The sequence below is a fragment of the Hemiscyllium ocellatum genome, chromosome 4, assembly GCF_020745735.1.
Source record: "Hemiscyllium ocellatum isolate sHemOce1 chromosome 4, sHemOce1.pat.X.cur, whole genome shotgun sequence".
In the NCBI taxonomy this organism is placed as follows: Eukaryota; Metazoa; Chordata; class Chondrichthyes; order Orectolobiformes; family Hemiscylliidae; genus Hemiscyllium; species Hemiscyllium ocellatum.
In genome coordinates this window covers 106,386,579-106,404,508 of record NC_083404.1, presented here as the reverse complement: position 1 = coordinate 106,404,508, position 17,930 = coordinate 106,386,579, and the positions used below count along the sequence as shown (strand labels likewise).

General features: G+C 39.0%; 1 protein-coding gene across 3 annotated transcripts; it reads right to left on the bottom strand.

Annotated features, from left to right (window-relative positions):
- Positions 1-576: 576 nt before the first annotated feature.
- LOC132815056 (actin, cytoplasmic type 5-like) lies at positions 577-17,271 on the bottom strand. Of its 3 annotated transcripts, XM_060823741.1 has the most exons (3): positions 17,146-17,259; positions 1,097-1,581; positions 577-904 (listed from the first exon to the last, which is right to left on the bottom strand). In XM_060823741.1, exons 1-3 carry the CDS (start codon positions 17,221-17,223, stop codon positions 577-579), a joined length of 891 nt encoding a protein of 296 aa, XP_060679724.1. In that variant the 5' UTR covers positions 17,224-17,259. The 3 variants fall into 3 exon arrangements, with proteins under 3 accessions (XP_060679724.1, XP_060679721.1, XP_060679722.1); XM_060823738.1 differs by having other exon boundaries at positions 577-1,581; positions 17,146-17,271; XM_060823739.1 differs by having other exon boundaries at positions 577-1,455; positions 17,146-17,271.
- Between the last annotated feature and the right edge of the window lie 659 nt (positions 17,272-17,930).

Below are 17,930 nucleotides of genomic sequence, written 5' to 3'. Positions count from 1 at the left end.
GAATGGATAATATAACAAATGGCAGAAGGATCAAAGATAAGGGATGGGTAGCAACAAGTTCACCTTTCAAGAGCCTTACATCAACCCTGCCAAGAGGGCATGCGAGACCTTGTGTCATTGAGTCTCCTTCAAGAGACGAATCATCTCAATTTTGTTGAAATGGTACACATTGAGGTGTTTGCACAGAGACTGCTACAGGACATGAGACTCACAAACATGTGAAGGTCAAAGCTAAGCAGGTAAAATGAAGCAGATAAAGGAAACGCATGGAGAATACTTGAACATTTCAGAAATACGACAGCAATTAAGATTTTGAACTGGAAAATTAATTTGCTTTTAATTTTGTAATTGAGCACAGAAAGGAGCCTCTGAACAATTGGTAGGCTCCCAGCATGCAAATTAGAATACTATTTGGAACAAACTCGAGAGGAATGTCTTATTTGGAATTCAACATCACTTAGAATAAAGAGGATTACTGATTCATGAAGATATACAAGTGATTAATGAAACTATATGAGGGATCATTTTGCTTGTAATAATGCCTTAAGCCAGATCAAGCCCACATAGGGAAACTGATTAGAAGCACTTGCGATGGACTATAGAGGGACCTGATTCATCATATCGCTGTTTGATGATCCACATTTGTTGAAAGGTAGAGAGAGAAGCCAGGATTGAGCCACCAATCCATACTGAATACTTCCTTTCAGGTGGAGCAATGATTTTAATCTTCATTGTGCTTGGCGCCAAGGCTGTGATTTCCTTCTGCACTCTATTTGCAAAGCCTGGAAACATGGTGGATCCACCCGATAAGACAACACTAGCATACAGATCTTTCCTGATGTCTGTGTCACATTTCATGGTGCTGTGGAAGGCAGCTTCATGGATTCCAGTTGTTTCCATCCCTAGGAAGGAAGGTTGGAAGAGAGCCTCTGGACATCTGAAACGTTCATTGCCAATGGTGATGACTTGACCATCTGGTAGCTCATAGCTTTTCTCTAGAGTTGAAGAGGAGGCAGCTACAGCCATCTCAGACTCAAAGTCAAGAGCCATGTAGCATAGATTCTCTTTGATGTCACGGACAATCTCCCTTTCAGCTGTGGTTGTGAATGAGTACCCATGTTCAGTCAGAATCTTTATCAGGTAGTCAGTCAGGTCTCTGCCAGCCAGGTCTAGTTGCAGAATGGCATGGGGCAAGGCATATCCCTCATAAATAGGTACAGTGTGAGTAACACCATCACCAGAGTCCATTACAATACCTGTAGTGCGGCCAGAAGCATACAAGGACAGGACAGCCTGAATGTAGATATACATAGCCGGTGTGTTAAAGGTCTCAAACATAATCTGAGTCATCTTCTCCCGATTAGCTTTGGGATTGAGAGGTGCCTCTGTGAGGAGGACAGGATGTTCCTCTGGGGCAACTCGCAGCTCATTGTAGAAAGTGTGATGCCAGATTTTCTCCATGTCATTCCAGCTGGTCACAATCCCATGCTCAATTGGATACTTCAGGGTCAGAATCCCTCTCTTGTTCTGGGCTTCATCACCAACATAACACTCCTTCTGACCCATTCCAACCATCACTCCCTGTAAAGAAAAAGATAGAAAAAGGTATACTTAGGAAACAAAGAATTATAGTAACACGAAGTAAATATCTGGACTTAGTCAGCCAGTAAAATCAAAGCCCCAAACTGATTTATATACACACTATTATAAAGCGAGAACCAGGACTGTATTAAAAATTTGTTACTCAGTGACAGTCATGGAGACTCCATAGCATAACAACAATGGTCTGGAAATCCTAAACTAACACCTATCCCGACCACTGTAAGCCATCAATCCTCATTAAGAACAGATAATACCTGTAGAACTGCCAATCTGTAAATTACTTAAAGTTAAGGCCTTCGAAAATTGGGTAAATTCCTGTCTGTTGAATAAGTGTTGCAAACCTGTTCAAGCAGTTTCAAGATCTATTTCGGTATTTACTAATGAACCTGTTCAGAAATGTTATTACATAACACATGGAACAGATGGGACTTAAATCCAGGTGTCCTGGGTCAGAGGCAGGGACACTAACACTGCACCATGAGCATTCACTCAGTAGCTGTTTATTGACATAACGCTAAGTGTTATCATTCTGTCATGATTAATGCTTCCACAGCCTATCACTATAAATATGGAAATTAACACTTTGAATGGAAGCTCAAAGAGATCGTTAATGGGATTAACTGCCTTTGAAATGGGATTATAAATATATATGTTTTTTATCAGAATTAAAAACCTGAAGAGACTTAAATTCGTTGAATACCATTTGCTGGAAGTTTTTTTTCTGGAATAGAATTTGTAATGGATATATATAATTTTATTTTATTTCAGCATGCTTCCTGAGGTCTACTCATTGTGGGTATTGGATGAGTTGGCATTGAAGGTTTATAGGTAAAGCATAGCGGACCACAGCATGATGTAGAATAGGGATATAAGGAGCCAAGAGTAAAGGTAGAGAACCGTGAGCTGGCACTAAGTTGATAGAATACTCGTGAGTATGGGGACTGGGCAGGGGTCAGAGTTTGTGATGTTAACATCTGGAGAGCCTAACTTTTAAAAAACAATGAAGTCCCAGAGAAAGAGGGTGGCCATTTGAAGCACTTGATAACTCCTGTAGTCACTTCAGGTCAGTGTTTGGGACAGTGCAGCTAACCATTGCATGCTCACTCCCCCAGAATGGGGATTCCACCATTTGGGACACTTTTTCTGAGATGAGTTAATAACTGGGACATTTTCTGGCTACGGAGCAAACTTTAAGGTTTTTGCTAATCACCTACATTTTTTATTGACACAACATAATAAGTCTTTTTTAAAATGATTCATTCATGTAATATGGCTGACTAGGCTAGAATTTATTTCACTTTTCTAATTGCTAAGGGGCAGATTAGAATCAAACCCATTGCTGTTGATCTGGAAAAATAGGCAAAGTAAGGACAACAGACTTTCTCCTCTAAAGAACATTAATGAACCAAATGGCATTCTGGATCACTAATCTAGTAACTTTACATTGCATCACCATCACCCTATGGGACAGTGACCTCAATGCCTGTGTAAACTCGTGGAGGAAGGGAACATGGTTAATTTTTATGAAGTGTGGGGATTGCCAGCAAGGCCGGCATTTATCACTTATTGCCCTAGTTGCCCTGGGAGTGTGGCTTTGCAAGTTCTTTCTGAATACCTGCAGCTCAGGTAGTTTTATTTTGTTCAAACAGTTTGTTACAACTGAGAAGTTTGCAAATCCACTTCAGGATAAGTTAAGTGACAACCATACTGCTGTGCGCCTAGTTTTCCAAATGAGCCAAATTGAGTAAGTATGTGATATATACTATGCACCTTCCTTCCTAGCTTTGTGCCAACTGCAAATCTACCCATTATCACTTCAATCCTCTCATCTAATGAATTAATATATATTGTAAAATATAATACGCTCAGCACCGATCCCCACTCATCACTTCCAGCCAAGCAGAAAAATAATCCATATTAGTATGTTACCCCATACACTGTGGGCAAAGAAAATTTATGTAAAACCTTTCCAAATATCTTCTGAAAATCCAAGTACATCGATCTCCTCTATCTACAACCCATTACGCTCCTTCAAGGAATTCCAATAAATTGGTTAAATATCATTTCTCTTTCACAATACCATACTGTTGCTATCTGATTACCTTGAGTTTTTAACTGAGTCCAGTTATAGACTGTTTAATTATCTATTTTAATACCTTCTCCTTGATGGACAAGCCATCATCTTCTATTTTATGCCTTCGTCTCTTCTTGAATTGAGGGTATATACATATTGCTTTTCAATCTGATTAGACCTTTCCATAACCTAGCAAATTTCAGAAAATATCTCATTAGCTACCTCTTACAAGACCCAAGAATCACAGTATGTCCATGAGAACCAAGATATTTATCAACCAGACTGCCACTGGTTTACTTAGTTTCCCTAAGGATTATAATTTCACAATGTACTCCTCTTCCTTCAACCTCTTGATTACAGGCATTGCGAGAATGTATTTGTATTGTCAACAGTGAAGAAGCAAAATAATTATTCATTGCATCCACATTTCCTTTTTATTTATTTACTCTCTCGTCTCATCTTCTAGAAGACCAACACTCACTTTGCTTTCTCTTTCCTTTTTTTGATACCGATAGAAACTCATGCTATCCATTTTTACATTTCCAACTGGCTTCTTCTCATCCTCAGCTCTTGTGTGCATAGACTTTCCTTTATATAAGTTTAAACTACAAGATTTTGATGTACTCTTCTCCCTCTCAACTAGCTCTAAAGTTTAATCATATTATGCTCACTGCTACTTACAACTACTTTGAGTTTGTATCTGGTCAGTTCCATATTATGCTTCTTTAAGAAACTACCTCAAAAGCATTTCACAAACTCTTCATTGAGGCTAATATTATAAATCTAATTTTTCCAATTTTTAATGTCAATTAAAGTCATCCATATTTATTGCTATGTCTTTGTCACAAGCACCCGACATATCTTTTACACTTCTATCACATATTGTATTTACTTTTCAGAGGTCTGTAGATAACCCTATTAATAGTTCCCTTCCCCTACCATAACTTATCTCCACCCAAATCAATTCCACATCCTGATCTCCTGAACCAAGGCCACCTCTAGCTATTGGACCAATGCTGTCTTTGATTAACAGTGCTATGCCTCCACCATTATCTGTCTTTCTATTCTTTTTGAATGTTATATACCATTCAATAGTGCTACATGCAAGAATTCACACCAATACCTCTACTTCCTCAGAAAACTAAGGAAATTCAGCATGGCCACAATGACTCTTAAAACAATTTTTATTGATGCACAGTAGAAAGCATCCTATCATGATGCATCATAATATGGCAACCACTCTGTTCAAGACCACAAGAAATTAGAGAGTTGTAAACGCAGCCCAGTCCATCCTGAAAACCAGCTTTCCTGCCATTGACTTTGTATATACTTTCTGCTGTCTTGGGAAGGCAGATAACAGGATCAAAGACCCCTTCCATCCTGAGTCGACTCTCTTCCATCGAGCAAAAGATACAAAAGTTTAAAAACATGTACCAACAGATTCTAAAGCAGCTTCTTTCCCATTGTAATCAGACCTCTCATATATTAAAGTTGATCTTTCTCTGCACCTTCCCTGTAGCTGTAACACTATATTCTGTATTCTGTTCTATAATCTGATTCTATTATTTTAGAAAGGTACGATTTGTCAAGATAGCACACAAAACAATACTTTTCACTGTCTCGGTACATGTGACAATAATAAGTCAAATCAAATCAACATTCAGACCCAACATTTGTTATCCTGCAACCACATCTCTGGAATGGCTATCAGATTATATTTATTTACTTCAATCTGCATTACGAATGCAATGCATCTTCAGAGGCATAGTCTTTAGGTTTATTTTGTAACATCTAGTATATTCCTGATGGTATATTCTTAACATATTTTGCACTTTAATTCTTCCTGAAATTCTTTTAGCCTCGTGGTCCATATTAATAATTTGCTCCCTACCTTAATTCTATCTCTTGAATTGTAGTAATCCAAAGATTTTTTATTATCTTTGAGATTGTGCTTTTTAATTTTGCACCTAATCCTCATACTCCTTCAGCAGAACTTCCTTCTTCATCCTATCTATGTCACTGGTACAAATGTTGACCATGACCACGGATCCTCCCTTTCCCACGCCAAGTTATTCTTGAGCCCAGAGCAGATATCCCAAACCTTGGCAATGAGCAGACAACATAGTTATTTAGACTTGTAACCTTTGTTGCAAAGAATAGTGTCACTTGTGAAGTGTGTCTGATTGATATATATATATATAACATTTAGAGACTGGGTCTTAATTAAGAGGCTTAAGGCTGTTGGTTACTATTGTGGAAAACTAAGCATGGGAGATTTGTTATAACCAAAGCAGCCATCTTGTCACATATTAAAAGCCTGGAACCCATTTTAAATTTCATATTACTGTCTGCGTGTTAAGCTTGTACATTCCCAGGCTCAGTGAGGTGGTTGACCTTGCAGTTGTACGAACACATGGCAATGTTCTTCTTTACAAGATCCTATTGAAATACGAACACTTGCTTATCAGCTACTAACTAGCACTGTCCAGACACTACGTGACTGGGGCTAGTGACTGGGCAAAATGCCTACTTACTTATTACACTTCAATTTACAGTTTGTTATTGTTAAATAATTGTAACCTATATAATCACGCAACTCTCTGTATCTCGTTGGAGAGTCTTGTGACCATTAGGTCGACTTGTGTCTCCCCATGAGCTCAGGAATAAACAGTCAATAACTCAAGGTTTGTGTGGTGTGATTCATTGTTCCCTTAAATTAGACCGCTACTAAGCAAGTCACCCACTGCATAATTCATTTCATCCGCAACACTAAGTCAGACAGCCCTTCAACAATGACCTAATCCAGGAATTGCCCAGGAAGCAAGGAACCTCTCAAATACCATTGGAAGATTTTTCATACTGAGGAGATTTATGGTAGGTACGGTAAACATTGAAGGCAATTAGCTTGGTTTGGGTTCAAGAATTGATTTAACTTAAGAAACTCCAAGATTCAAAGCTAGTTTTAAGGCAGTTGAGGGAGACCTGACTGGGGTCAAAGCTAGTATGTCCTCTCTCTTAGAAAGGAGTTTTTCCAATTAAGAGAATAAGTTACCTCAGTCAGGAAAAGTCCCAGCTTCATATTGAGGATACCCTCTATCATGTTGGGTTTAGAACTACCAAAGTGCGAAATAGAATAAATTTCCAGAAGATTTAGCATCTCAAGATTGGGCATCCATGAAGCTACCAGCAGGTGTAGAATTGTACTGCAATACAATCTGCAACTTCTTAGCACACCTTATCCTCTATTCTGTTGTTACCACAAAGTCAGGGGATCAACCCTGGTTTAATGAAAATTGTGGGAAGTTCTGTCAGGAGAAGTATAAGGTCTCCTTGAAAATGAAATGTTATGAGTGAAGCTACAACACAGAGCTATTTGTATGCAAAACAGTATAAGCATCAAGTGTTAGACATGACTAAGCAATTCCATAACTAATAGATCAACTATAAGCTCTGCAATCCTGCCACATCCAGTTCTGAATAATTGTGGACAAATAAACAACAGTCTGGAGCAAGCAGTTCCTCAAATATGCCCATCTTCAATGATAAAGGAGCCCAGAATATCAGTACAAAATGCAAGGATGAAGCATTTGAAATAATCTGGCTGGAGGTCACCAGCATCACAAATGTCAGCCTTCAGCCCATGGCTCAAACATGGATAAAAGAACTGAACTGAACTGAAGAGGGGAGGTAAGAGTGACTGTTCTTGACATCAAGGCCCCATTTGACTAGGTGTGGCATCAAGGAACCCTCGCAACATTAAAGCCAATAGAAATCAGAAGGAAAATTGTCCCGTGCTCGGAGCCATAACTAACCGTATGAAATGTTGGCAATCAATCATCTCAGCTCCAGACCATCTCTGCAGGAGTTACTCAGGGTAATGTCCTGGGGCCCAACAATTTTCAACTGCTTCATCAATGACCTGTCTCCATCCTGAGGTCTGAAGTGGGGATATTTGTTAACGATTGTACAATGTTCAACACCATTCATCATTCCTCAGATACTGAAGTGGTCCAGATAGACTTAGACATTATCCAAGTTAAGATTACCAAGTGGCAAGTAACATTTGTAATACACAAGTGCCAGGGAATGGCTATTTCCAATAGAAAAGAATCTAGCAATTGTCCATTGATATTTAATGGTATTATCATCACTGAATCTCTCACCATCAAAATCCTCAGGGATACCATTAAGCAAAAACTGAACTAGACTAATCATACAAATATTGCTGACACAAGAGCAGTTCTGAAGCTAGGCATCGTGCAGTGATTAGCTCACTTCGTGACTCCCCAAAGCATGTCTACTATCCACAAGCCACAAGTCAAGAGTGTAACGGAGTATTCTACATTTGTCTGAGTGAGTGCAGCTCCAATAATATTTAAGAAGCTTGACACCATCCAAGACAAAGCAGCCCACTTGATTGACACCACTTCCTCAAACATTCACTTCCTGCACCACTGATGCACCTTCCACACTAATGACCACTGCCACCAAGAAGGGCAAGAGCAACAGATATGAGAATACCACTACAGCAAGTTCCCATCCAAGCCACTCATCATTCTGATCTGAAAATAGCTCACTGTTCTTTCAGTATTGCTTGGCTGAAATCCTGAATTCCTTCCCTAAATGTACAGTGGTTGCAGTGTATCAATTCAAGAAGGCAGCTCAGTACCACATTTTAAGAAGAATTAGGGATGGGGGAAATATGCCAGCCTAGCCAGCAAAGCCACAACACATATTAAAAACAATTTTTAAAAATGAAAAAATAATGATGTGAAAACTTGAAAGAGAAGGAAAAATCAGCAAGTATATCATGTTAATACATTAAAGAGACATCATGGGATGATAGTCTAGACAAAAATGTATATGTGGTATGTGAATGAAATAGGGAGTGAAATGAAAATAATATCAGTACAATTGGAGAATTAATCATAATTTGAAAAATGACCAGTTAATCCTATAATCAGATTGAATAATAATACAAAATATTTAAACATTAGATAGCATGATAAATTAACTTCCAGAAAGCTATAAAAGTAGCTATTAGAGAATCATAAATCAATTTGTGTAAATAGTTCAGAAAAACATCTTTGGTTGTTTATTATATTCATGTAAGGGATGTGTTAGGTATAAAACAAGATTTTTACAATCTCAACCCAAAGAAATTAGCCCCAAGTGAAGAAGTGTCTAAGTTTCTATAAACAATTTAAATTACTGGACTGAGCCGTAGATGGAGCTGACTTATTGTAATAGTGCCAAAATCTGATGGTCACAAAGTTATTGTATTGATTATCACAAAATCAACAATACATCAAAAGTAGACTCAGTAGATTGGAGGACTGCATTGAAAGCCTTTGTATGATTCATCATTTCAAAGGGTGGCATGATGGCTCAGTGGTTAACATTGCTACCTCACAGCACCAGAGACCTGGGTTTGATCCCAGCCTTGGATAACTATCTGTGTGGAGTTTGCATGTTCTGCCCATGTCTGTGTGGGTTTGCTGTGGTTTCCTCCTACAGTCCAAAGATGTGCAGGTCAGGTGAATTGGCCATGCCAAATTGCCCGTAGTGTTAGGTAAGGGGTAAATGTAGGGGTATGGGTGGGTTGCACTTCGGCGGGTCGGTGTGGACTTGTTGGGCCGAAGAGCCTGTTTCCACGCTGTAGTCTAATCTAATCTATCTACTCCTCCAAAGAATGAACCACCCAGACCCATTCCACTTCCCTACTAAACTACATTTGTTCCTGACTAATGTGCCTGAGACTGGAATTGAACCCGGGTCTCAGGCTCTGTGAGGCAGCAGTGCTAACCACTGTGCCACCATGCCGCCCACAAACAAGTGTGGACTTGTTCGGCTGAAAGGCCTGTTTCTACACTGGAGGAATTCTATGATTCTATAATTGACTCACTGAAAGGATATTAACACGTTCATTGATTGAGAGAAATATTAGCATTTGTAACCTGGATGGAATTTTCAATGCAAAATCATGCTGCTTGTCATGAAAAATACACCATCAACATTCCAATGATTAAACAATAAAGTCATTGAGGGGCTATGTAATTGCATCGTTTACATTGACAGTTTGGTTGTGTTCAGCCACGACCTGGAAAGAACATTTAGATCACTTGAACGAACTAGTTAATCATCTACAAAGAGCTAGTTTGGTTATAAATCTGGGTAAAAATGACTTTTTGGCTTACATAGTGATACAACACCATGTAGGACCTAGAGAGGTAAAAATAAAAACTATTTTGGGTGTTATCATGTCTAGGACAAAATGTGAACATTTGCAATATATTGCCATATGTGGATTTTATTGGACATTTGTTCCAAGCTCCCACAAGATATTGGCTTAGAGTCATAGAGATGTACAAAACAGAAACAGACCATTCGCTCAACTCGTCCATGCCGATCAGATATCCTAACCTAATCTAATCCCATTTGTCAGCTCTTGGCCCATATACTCCCAAACTCTTCATATTCGTACACCCATCCAGATGCCTTTTAAATGTTGTAATTGTACTAGCCTCTACCACTTCATCTGGCAGCTCATTCCAAACACACACTACCTTCTGCATGAAAATGTTGCCTCTTAGGTCCCTTTCAAACCTTTCCCCTCTCACCCTAAACCTATGCCCTCTAGTTCTGGACTCCCCCACTCCCGGGAAAAGATCTTGTCTATTTATCCAATCCATGCCCCTCATGATTTTGTAAACCTCTATAAGGTCACCCCTCAGCCTCTGACACTCCAAGGATAACAGCCCCAGCCTGTTCAGCCTCTCCCTATAGCTCAAATCCTCCAACACTGGCAACATCCTTGTCAATCTTTTCACAATACCCCTCTGCTTCATTGACAAATTTGTTAAACAAAGACTGTGAACTTGAATAGTTGCAAAAGCAGAATTTTTTTGACAGTTGAAACCTGTGCTGGAAAACACATGGTTTTAGCAGTAGCAAATTATAAAAAGACTTCTTAACAGGTTGCGACACCAGCAACATCAGTGTGGGTGCTGTTTTACAACAAGATGGCAAAATGGTGATTGAATGGTCTGTTCGTTGTTTTGAAGAAATTGAATGCATGCATTCAATGGTAAAGAAAGCTACATTGTCTTGTATTGTTTCATCAGTTTGAAGTCTACATCACTAACACACTGAAGAAACTGTTATTTTATACAGACCACAATTCTTTGTTTTATTTTTGGAAAATTTTGAGACAAGATCCTTCAGTTGTTTTGATGGAATTTCATCCTCTAGGTGTTTGAATTAAAAATAATTAAAGTTCTTGGAAGAAATAACATTATAGCTGATACCAACTGCTATGATCCAAACAGTCCTAAGTAAAATTGTTATGTTATTCAGGTGGATATCCTCAATAGGTATGGGTTACTACCGGATTAAACTACAGTACCTCGGGCATATACCTGAGGCCGTTACCTGTCAAGTTTACCAGTGGTCCCTATTGACTGTATGGTCCTGATAGCTACAAACTCGGCTGGGTTTATCGCAGGTCTCTAGGTCCCTTCAGTTTATCCTTTCACCTAGGAGTGAGAGGGATTCACTTTAAGTCAATCCTAATGCCTTCTCAGCTAAGTTCTAGACTTAACATACCAACACAAAGGTAAACATATCTTATCAAATAAAGGTTCGGCGAATACGAAGTGTGTGGTGTAAAATATAATAGAAATTTATCAATATAATAAGTTGAATACTCACAATCAGATGTTTTCAATTAATCACAATCGTTACAGCCTTTTTGAATGTTCTTAAAAGATACCTAGGATAAAAGCAGAGCTTAATACCTGAGTGTCCCAAATGGGATCTTCTTAGACTAGCGTGTTTCAGCTAGTTGGTTCAGATTGTATCTTCTTCAGGCTAGAATGCAGTGCCTCAACCGAGAATTTTTTAGGCAGGCGTATTTCAGCAAGCTCTTAGCCGTCCGTATGCTTCATCCGATCGGTCTGTATTTTGCACAAATGTGTCTTTTCTGCAAGCCTGGTGGTTCAGAGGATGGTTGGGTGACTCATTGTCTGTGTTTCAAGACAAGAGTGAGTTCTGTCTGTTTTAGCTCTGCTTTTATCCCTTACAGTCTAAGTTAAGCAATTACATCATTTGTTTAAAGAACTGGAATCTCAAACTGTGCCTCGGTCAGCATTGTTTAAAGGTCGCGTTAAACACTTAATTAGCTGAGAAAACAATAAGTAGCTGATAAGTAGCTGGTAAAGAGCAGCTGCCACGTAGTCATAGTTATACTTAATTGTTGCTAGGCTAAAATACAATAAAGAGTTAATAGTATCATTGTTGCTACAATCTAATATAATCAGGTAAAATTCCACAGAAGAATTGAGTCTTTTCATGAAGAAGTAGACGGATCCCGTGACACTTAACGAGTTAATAGCATCATTGCTGTTAAGCTTAATCTTATACAATATAATATAATCAGGTAAAATTCCACAGAAGAATCGAGTCTTTTCATGAAGAAGTAGACGGATCCCATGACACTTAACGAGTTAATAGCATCATTGTTGTTAAGCTTAATCTTATACAATATAATATAATCAGGTAAAATTCCACAGAGGAATCGAGTCTTTTCATGAAGAAGTAATGGATCCCGTGACAAAATATGGCTGCCATGTAGTTCATTGTATGTTTAATGTGATCATATTATTACTGTTAATTTAGTAGTAAAATAGTATTAAATGTTTTTTATGGGGAATTATGAAATTGCCTCTTATGGATACATGTATATTATTTTGTGGAAAGTGTGATGAAAGGTGGATTATTTTTATTCAATCGTGAGATTTGGGCATCGTTGGCTGAGCCAACATGTATTGCCCATCCCTGGCTGCCCTTGAGAAGGTGATGGTAGGCCGTTTGCCTGAACCACTGCAGTTCTTTTGCTGTAGATAGTCCTATAGTGATATGAGGTGTTGGTTACTTTTGTGAAGGGTATCTGTAAAAACAAACACTTAGGCAGACAGTTCTTCCAAAATAGTGACCTGATCAAGTATGCATTGGAAGTTCAAGGTAACTCTGGAGCATTATGGAAAATTATTAATGTCGTGCTTGTTTACGATCGGTAAGGTGAACATCGAAGACCACTTTTTTTTGATATAGGATAAAATCAATGTTTTAATTTAAGAAACATAGAGATTGAATCTTATTAGGGTATTTTGGAGGTGACATGGCTGGTGTTAGGAGAAAGTACAATCTCTTTCCTAGAAAGAGCCCAAATAATGGATTAACTCATCTCAGTAGAAAAGGTTGGTTTTTGCAACTTCCAGGTCAAGACGGTAAGGTTACAAATAAACAGGTTATTAGAAGTTGAGAACGTCTAAGCTCTCAGTTTGGGAGTGAATTTTGGAGTAGACTCCTCCATCCACAAGAAAGTAATAGGAAGAATCAGTGAAATCAAATACAAAGATTTGGCACAGAGGCAGACTTCAATCACTGTAAAATGATGGTGCTGCGGAATGGGTTGAAATGTGGTGTAGAATTTTACCAGAAATTAGCTGAGTACCATTTTCACTGCATTACCCTTCATGAGAAGTAATGTGTTTGCTCACACTGCCATCCCAAATTTGCCTCTATGGCATCCTGTTTGTCAATTAGCAACCCAATTCTCTCACTGGCCATAAGCAGAACTATTTGCCATTGACCCAGAAATCATGAGATGCCTGGTGCTGGTACCATTTTTGACCCCAGCCATGCACCCAGTCAAGAATTGGCAGTCGGGAGCTGCCCTTCACTATCAGTATATTGGCACAACAGCCACAGATCAACACTTCCCACATCACATATGTAGCACAGCTAACAGTTCCTTACACCTCCAAGTACATATTTCTATATCTATCACTGTTTGAACACCATAAACACCGAGACACACAACTTACCTGTCCTTCGCTACATTCCATGCTACAACCCTCTAAGTCATTGTTACTGTTTACCCAATGTCCTCTGTAGATCAGTATCTCACCATTATTCAATATGAGTTCATCACATACAGGAAACCCTTCAAACCCTTAAAACCAGTTACTTTTAGTCACCAGCAGCAAAAGCAAAATAAAACAAAGGCCACAATGGTCTCTTTGAATAGAAATGCACTGTCTAGAACTAAAGAACAAAACGGGTGTAATTACTTACTCAGAGGAGCCTCTCGACCACCATTTGCGGAAAAGACGTAGAGCAACAAATCCACAAGGAAATTACAGAGGTACAATCATCATTGAATAGTTATAGCAGGAGACTTTAATAAACCAAATACAGACTGGGAGAGCAATAATGTAAAGAACAATGAAGTGGAAAGTGATGGGTTTCAGGAGGATACAGAGACACTGATGAAGCATACAGACAGATGCGAAACAAAGAAGGGATTCATTTTGATCATGAAAATGAGGAGGGATCGTATAAGCTAATGGCACACTAGTGCAGGAACAGAGCACTAGGAGCACACAAACACAAATCTTTGAATGAAAAGGGAAAGATGTTTTAAAACGAACAGAACAAGATTTCAGGCTTTAAAAATAGTGATTGCAGTATTTAATTGTTCAATTGTTTGATGTTTGATCGTGTGTGTCTGGTGACTCCTTGCTTCTATGTGTTGTTTGTCAAGAGAAGATGTGATTTCTCAAAAACTAAAAGTAACCTGAAATCTCATGACTCCAGACACTTTAAATCTTCTGTTTTGATGAAGAAACTGGTGCCATATTTTCATATCAATGAGACATAAAACATAACAGACAAGAGCAGAAGGCATTAAGCCATAACTTGGTATAAGTATTGATTAAGCTTCAGTAGGAGCTTTGTGTCCAATTCTGAGTTTCACATTTGAGGATTAATTTCACATTATTGGAGATGGTACAAATGAGATTTATTAAAATAATGCCAAGGATGAAGACTTTAGTTATGCAGAGGAGCAAGAGAAACTAGAGTGGTTTCTATGTTTTGCTTGGAACTGAGAAGGTTATGGTGGTTGGGCAGATTTAATAGAGATGCTCAAAATTGTGAGGAGTTTTTTTAAAAAATTGACAGGGAGAAACTCATTCTAATGAGAGGAAACCTATTTAGAATAGTTGGCACAGACATGACATGTGGGAATCATTTTCTTTTAAACATCAATGATTGTAACCTGGCATGTACTGTCCAAATGAAAAGTAACAGCAATTAATTAGGAAGATTCAAAAATGAATTCAGTAAATAGCTAAATGAAAAGAAAAATAATACAAGGCTACAGGGAAAGAGAAATAGAGGCCCACCTGTCCCCTATATCCAGCTCCCGGCTGATTTTTAGCTTGTATCTCAACTCAGTGACAACTCATACCAACACATGCCCCCAGCAACCAACCTTTGCCCTGCTCCTCTCTATGCCAACTCAGCTAATATCTACCATGGGAAAACCTTAGAAACTATGATGGTATAGTTAATGTTGATGATGTTTTGCTTAAAAGAAAGTAGATTGAAATTCCTTCAACCAATCTCTTCTGAGATAGAATATAAATATTCTATGGTGGGAGAAGTGAAATTGACAATGCAGCACTCAGTAAGCACAGAACAAGTAGACACACCCAAAACAAACACTTAGAAACCACAGGACAGTACAACACAGCTGGGTCCAAGTCAATGTTGTTCGAGCTGTGGATCTAACAGTAGTAAAGCAAGAATTTGATGAGCGATCTCCCCATGTATTGTGCCTAACTTCCTCTAGGAGAAAGTGAGGATTGCAAATGCTGGAGATCAGAGCTGAAAATGTGTTGCTGGAAAAGCGCAGCAGGTCAGGCAGCATCCAAGGAACAGGAGATTCGACGTTTGGGGCATAAGCCCTTCTTTAGGAAGCCTAACTTTCTCTACCCAACCGTCTTTCTCCTGGCTAGAATAGGTTCGTGACAGAAGTTCTGACTCAAGGTGAATCACGCGTGGGCCAAATTAAGGTTTGTTGCAAAATTTCAGGTAATTAATTTAGCACAGGTGACGGTTTCCACAAGCCCAGTCCACACTATTTAGTACCGAATTATTAGCTGCCGGTTAACTTACTTTCCCACCAGACGACCTCCACACACCCAGACATGGCAGCTTAAAAGTCAGTTAACAATTTAGGAGGCCAGTGCCCACCTCCACACGCCAGAGTCATGACTCAATTTTCAAATTCCAAACATCAAACAATTGAACAATCCGCCACAGATCAGAATTGTGGCCACCCTGCACAGTCGCCCAGCCTTTCTCTGGTCTGACCCCTGGGTGGGGCTGGCTGCCAGGTACCAACTGGGTTAAATTTAAAATGTGAGGTTTGCTTACCCTGTTGAGAGAAAAAAAGGGCCTGCCAACTAACACCAAATTGTCAGAGAAATTTGCCCAATAGGTTAGAGATCACAAAACATATCTCGAAGTGAAATTGACAAACAGTTTATTGCAAGCGATATCGCTGGAAGAGAAAACAGACCAGCTGACACAGAATTGACAGTCTGTACAGGTAGATCAGGTTTCTCTTCCCAGAGCTGAGGATGAGACCAGTTTTATAGTAATGCTGCACAATGACACTGATTAAGAATTAGGAAACTACAATGTATCTGGAAATGGAGTAATTTAGTTACTAGGATGCTAATTGGAAAACAAATATCAGATGAATGTCGTGTTCCTTCATATAATGCAACATCCTGACAGTATCTATGGTTCCATTCCTCTTCACAGGTAGGTGTTAATGTCTCTTCTGAAGTGGTGAGGTGCTTCCATTGTCCTGTTCCTGGAGCATATCCTTGCTGGTGCTCTTCTGTCCTGCTCTTTGTGTGGCTTTGGTATTGCTGGGTTGTGAAACTGCCCTTGGGGCTTTGAGATATCTGTGGTGCTCTGTCATTGTCCGTGGAAGCTTAAAGTGTATTCCCTTGTCTGTGTGCTTGTGAGCTGCTTGGGAATTCTGGGTGTTCTGGTACAGTTTGGCCAATTTTGCTTTTGTGGGCCTAGCATGGGTTAGCAAATCTTTTCCCACAGTTGCGTAACAGCTTTGAAAGTGATACTTGGCAGTTCTTTGACAGATTTGACAGTTCCAATACTTCATCTATTTTAAATCTCTCCATGACATCTTACACTTCCTTTGTCCCAACATTGCCAACTTTCTCTTTGAGGCACCAATTATCTCTATCCTTTTCACTACTCCCCAATATTTTTGACAAATATCTTACATTCACCTCCTAATATTTCTTTTGGCTCAGCATTAATGGTGAGCTTCTAATTTTTGAATATTATACTTCCTTCAGTGTTTATTCATAAACATGAAATACTTAAGCACAAAAGATAGAGAGAGAAAGAGAGGGAAAAGAGGTCCAGAGAAACAAAACCATTGAGATTTTGATAGAAGTCTCTACATCTATTGTTTGGCATTCAGTTTGCTTTCTTGAAGAGCTTACAAGATGATACCTGTTAGTAAATTGAAGGCCTTTTATAAAAATAAGCAGAGTTAAAAAAGAAGTCTATTAAACACTGACCTCATGTCGAAGCTTCCCCACGATGGAAGGGAACACTGCTCTAGGAGCATCATCCCCTGCAAACCCAGCCTTACACATCCCAGACCCATTATCCACAACCAGAGCTGCAATCTCCTCATCCCCCATGGCTCAGAATCTGCTGGAAATTACTGGAGATGAAGAGAGGGAAAAAAAAGCACTTCAACACATAAAGAAAATGGTAACTATTTTATATCACCTACGCACTGACCTTTTAAAACTAAAATTCAATGTTAAGCAGCTTAAATGATGGTTTCACATTTATTGCTCCCCCCTTAATCCTACCGAAGTCATCAGCTCATTGACACCACATAAGATAGGGACAAGTTTTGGAATGCTGTTGTGGGTAGGGGGAGGAGCTGATAGAGAAGGTGGTCAAGTTAAAATGCAATATAAAATTGCATTTTTAGAAAGCTTCTTTGAATTGATATGTGTGTCTATAAAGTTTCGCAAAAAATTCCCTCTTAGATTATACCTTTCAACTGTTTTGTGGGCAAATTTTTGTTATACTGGAAATGACCTCCCTTTATCAGTACATGGCATTCAGCCAAACTGGATGAGGGTGACGAGTCAAAGATCAAATATGGTTGTTGGAGATTCTGGGGAAGAGAATGTATCAGGGAGTTGGAGACTGGGGTAGGGAAGTCAGATTGTAGGCTGTGTTAAGAGGTAATCTTGGTGGTTGGGAGTAGATATTACTGCTCACTCTGGGCCATGAACAGTGACATAAAAATATTTACTTCTTGGATTTATCCCTGATGTACCCT

What these genes read in the sequence shown, in the direction of transcription:
- LOC132815056 (XM_060823738.1), bottom strand. Translation starts at nt 17,271, where the DNA reads ATGGGGGATGAGGAGATTGCAGCTCTGGTTGTGGATAATGGGTCTGGG. An exon ending in TGGGGAAGCTTCGACATGAG is followed by an intron (nt 1,582 to 17,145) that starts GTCAGTGTTTAA and finishes TTTTCTTTACAG; the next exon opens with GGAGTGATGGTTGGAATGGG.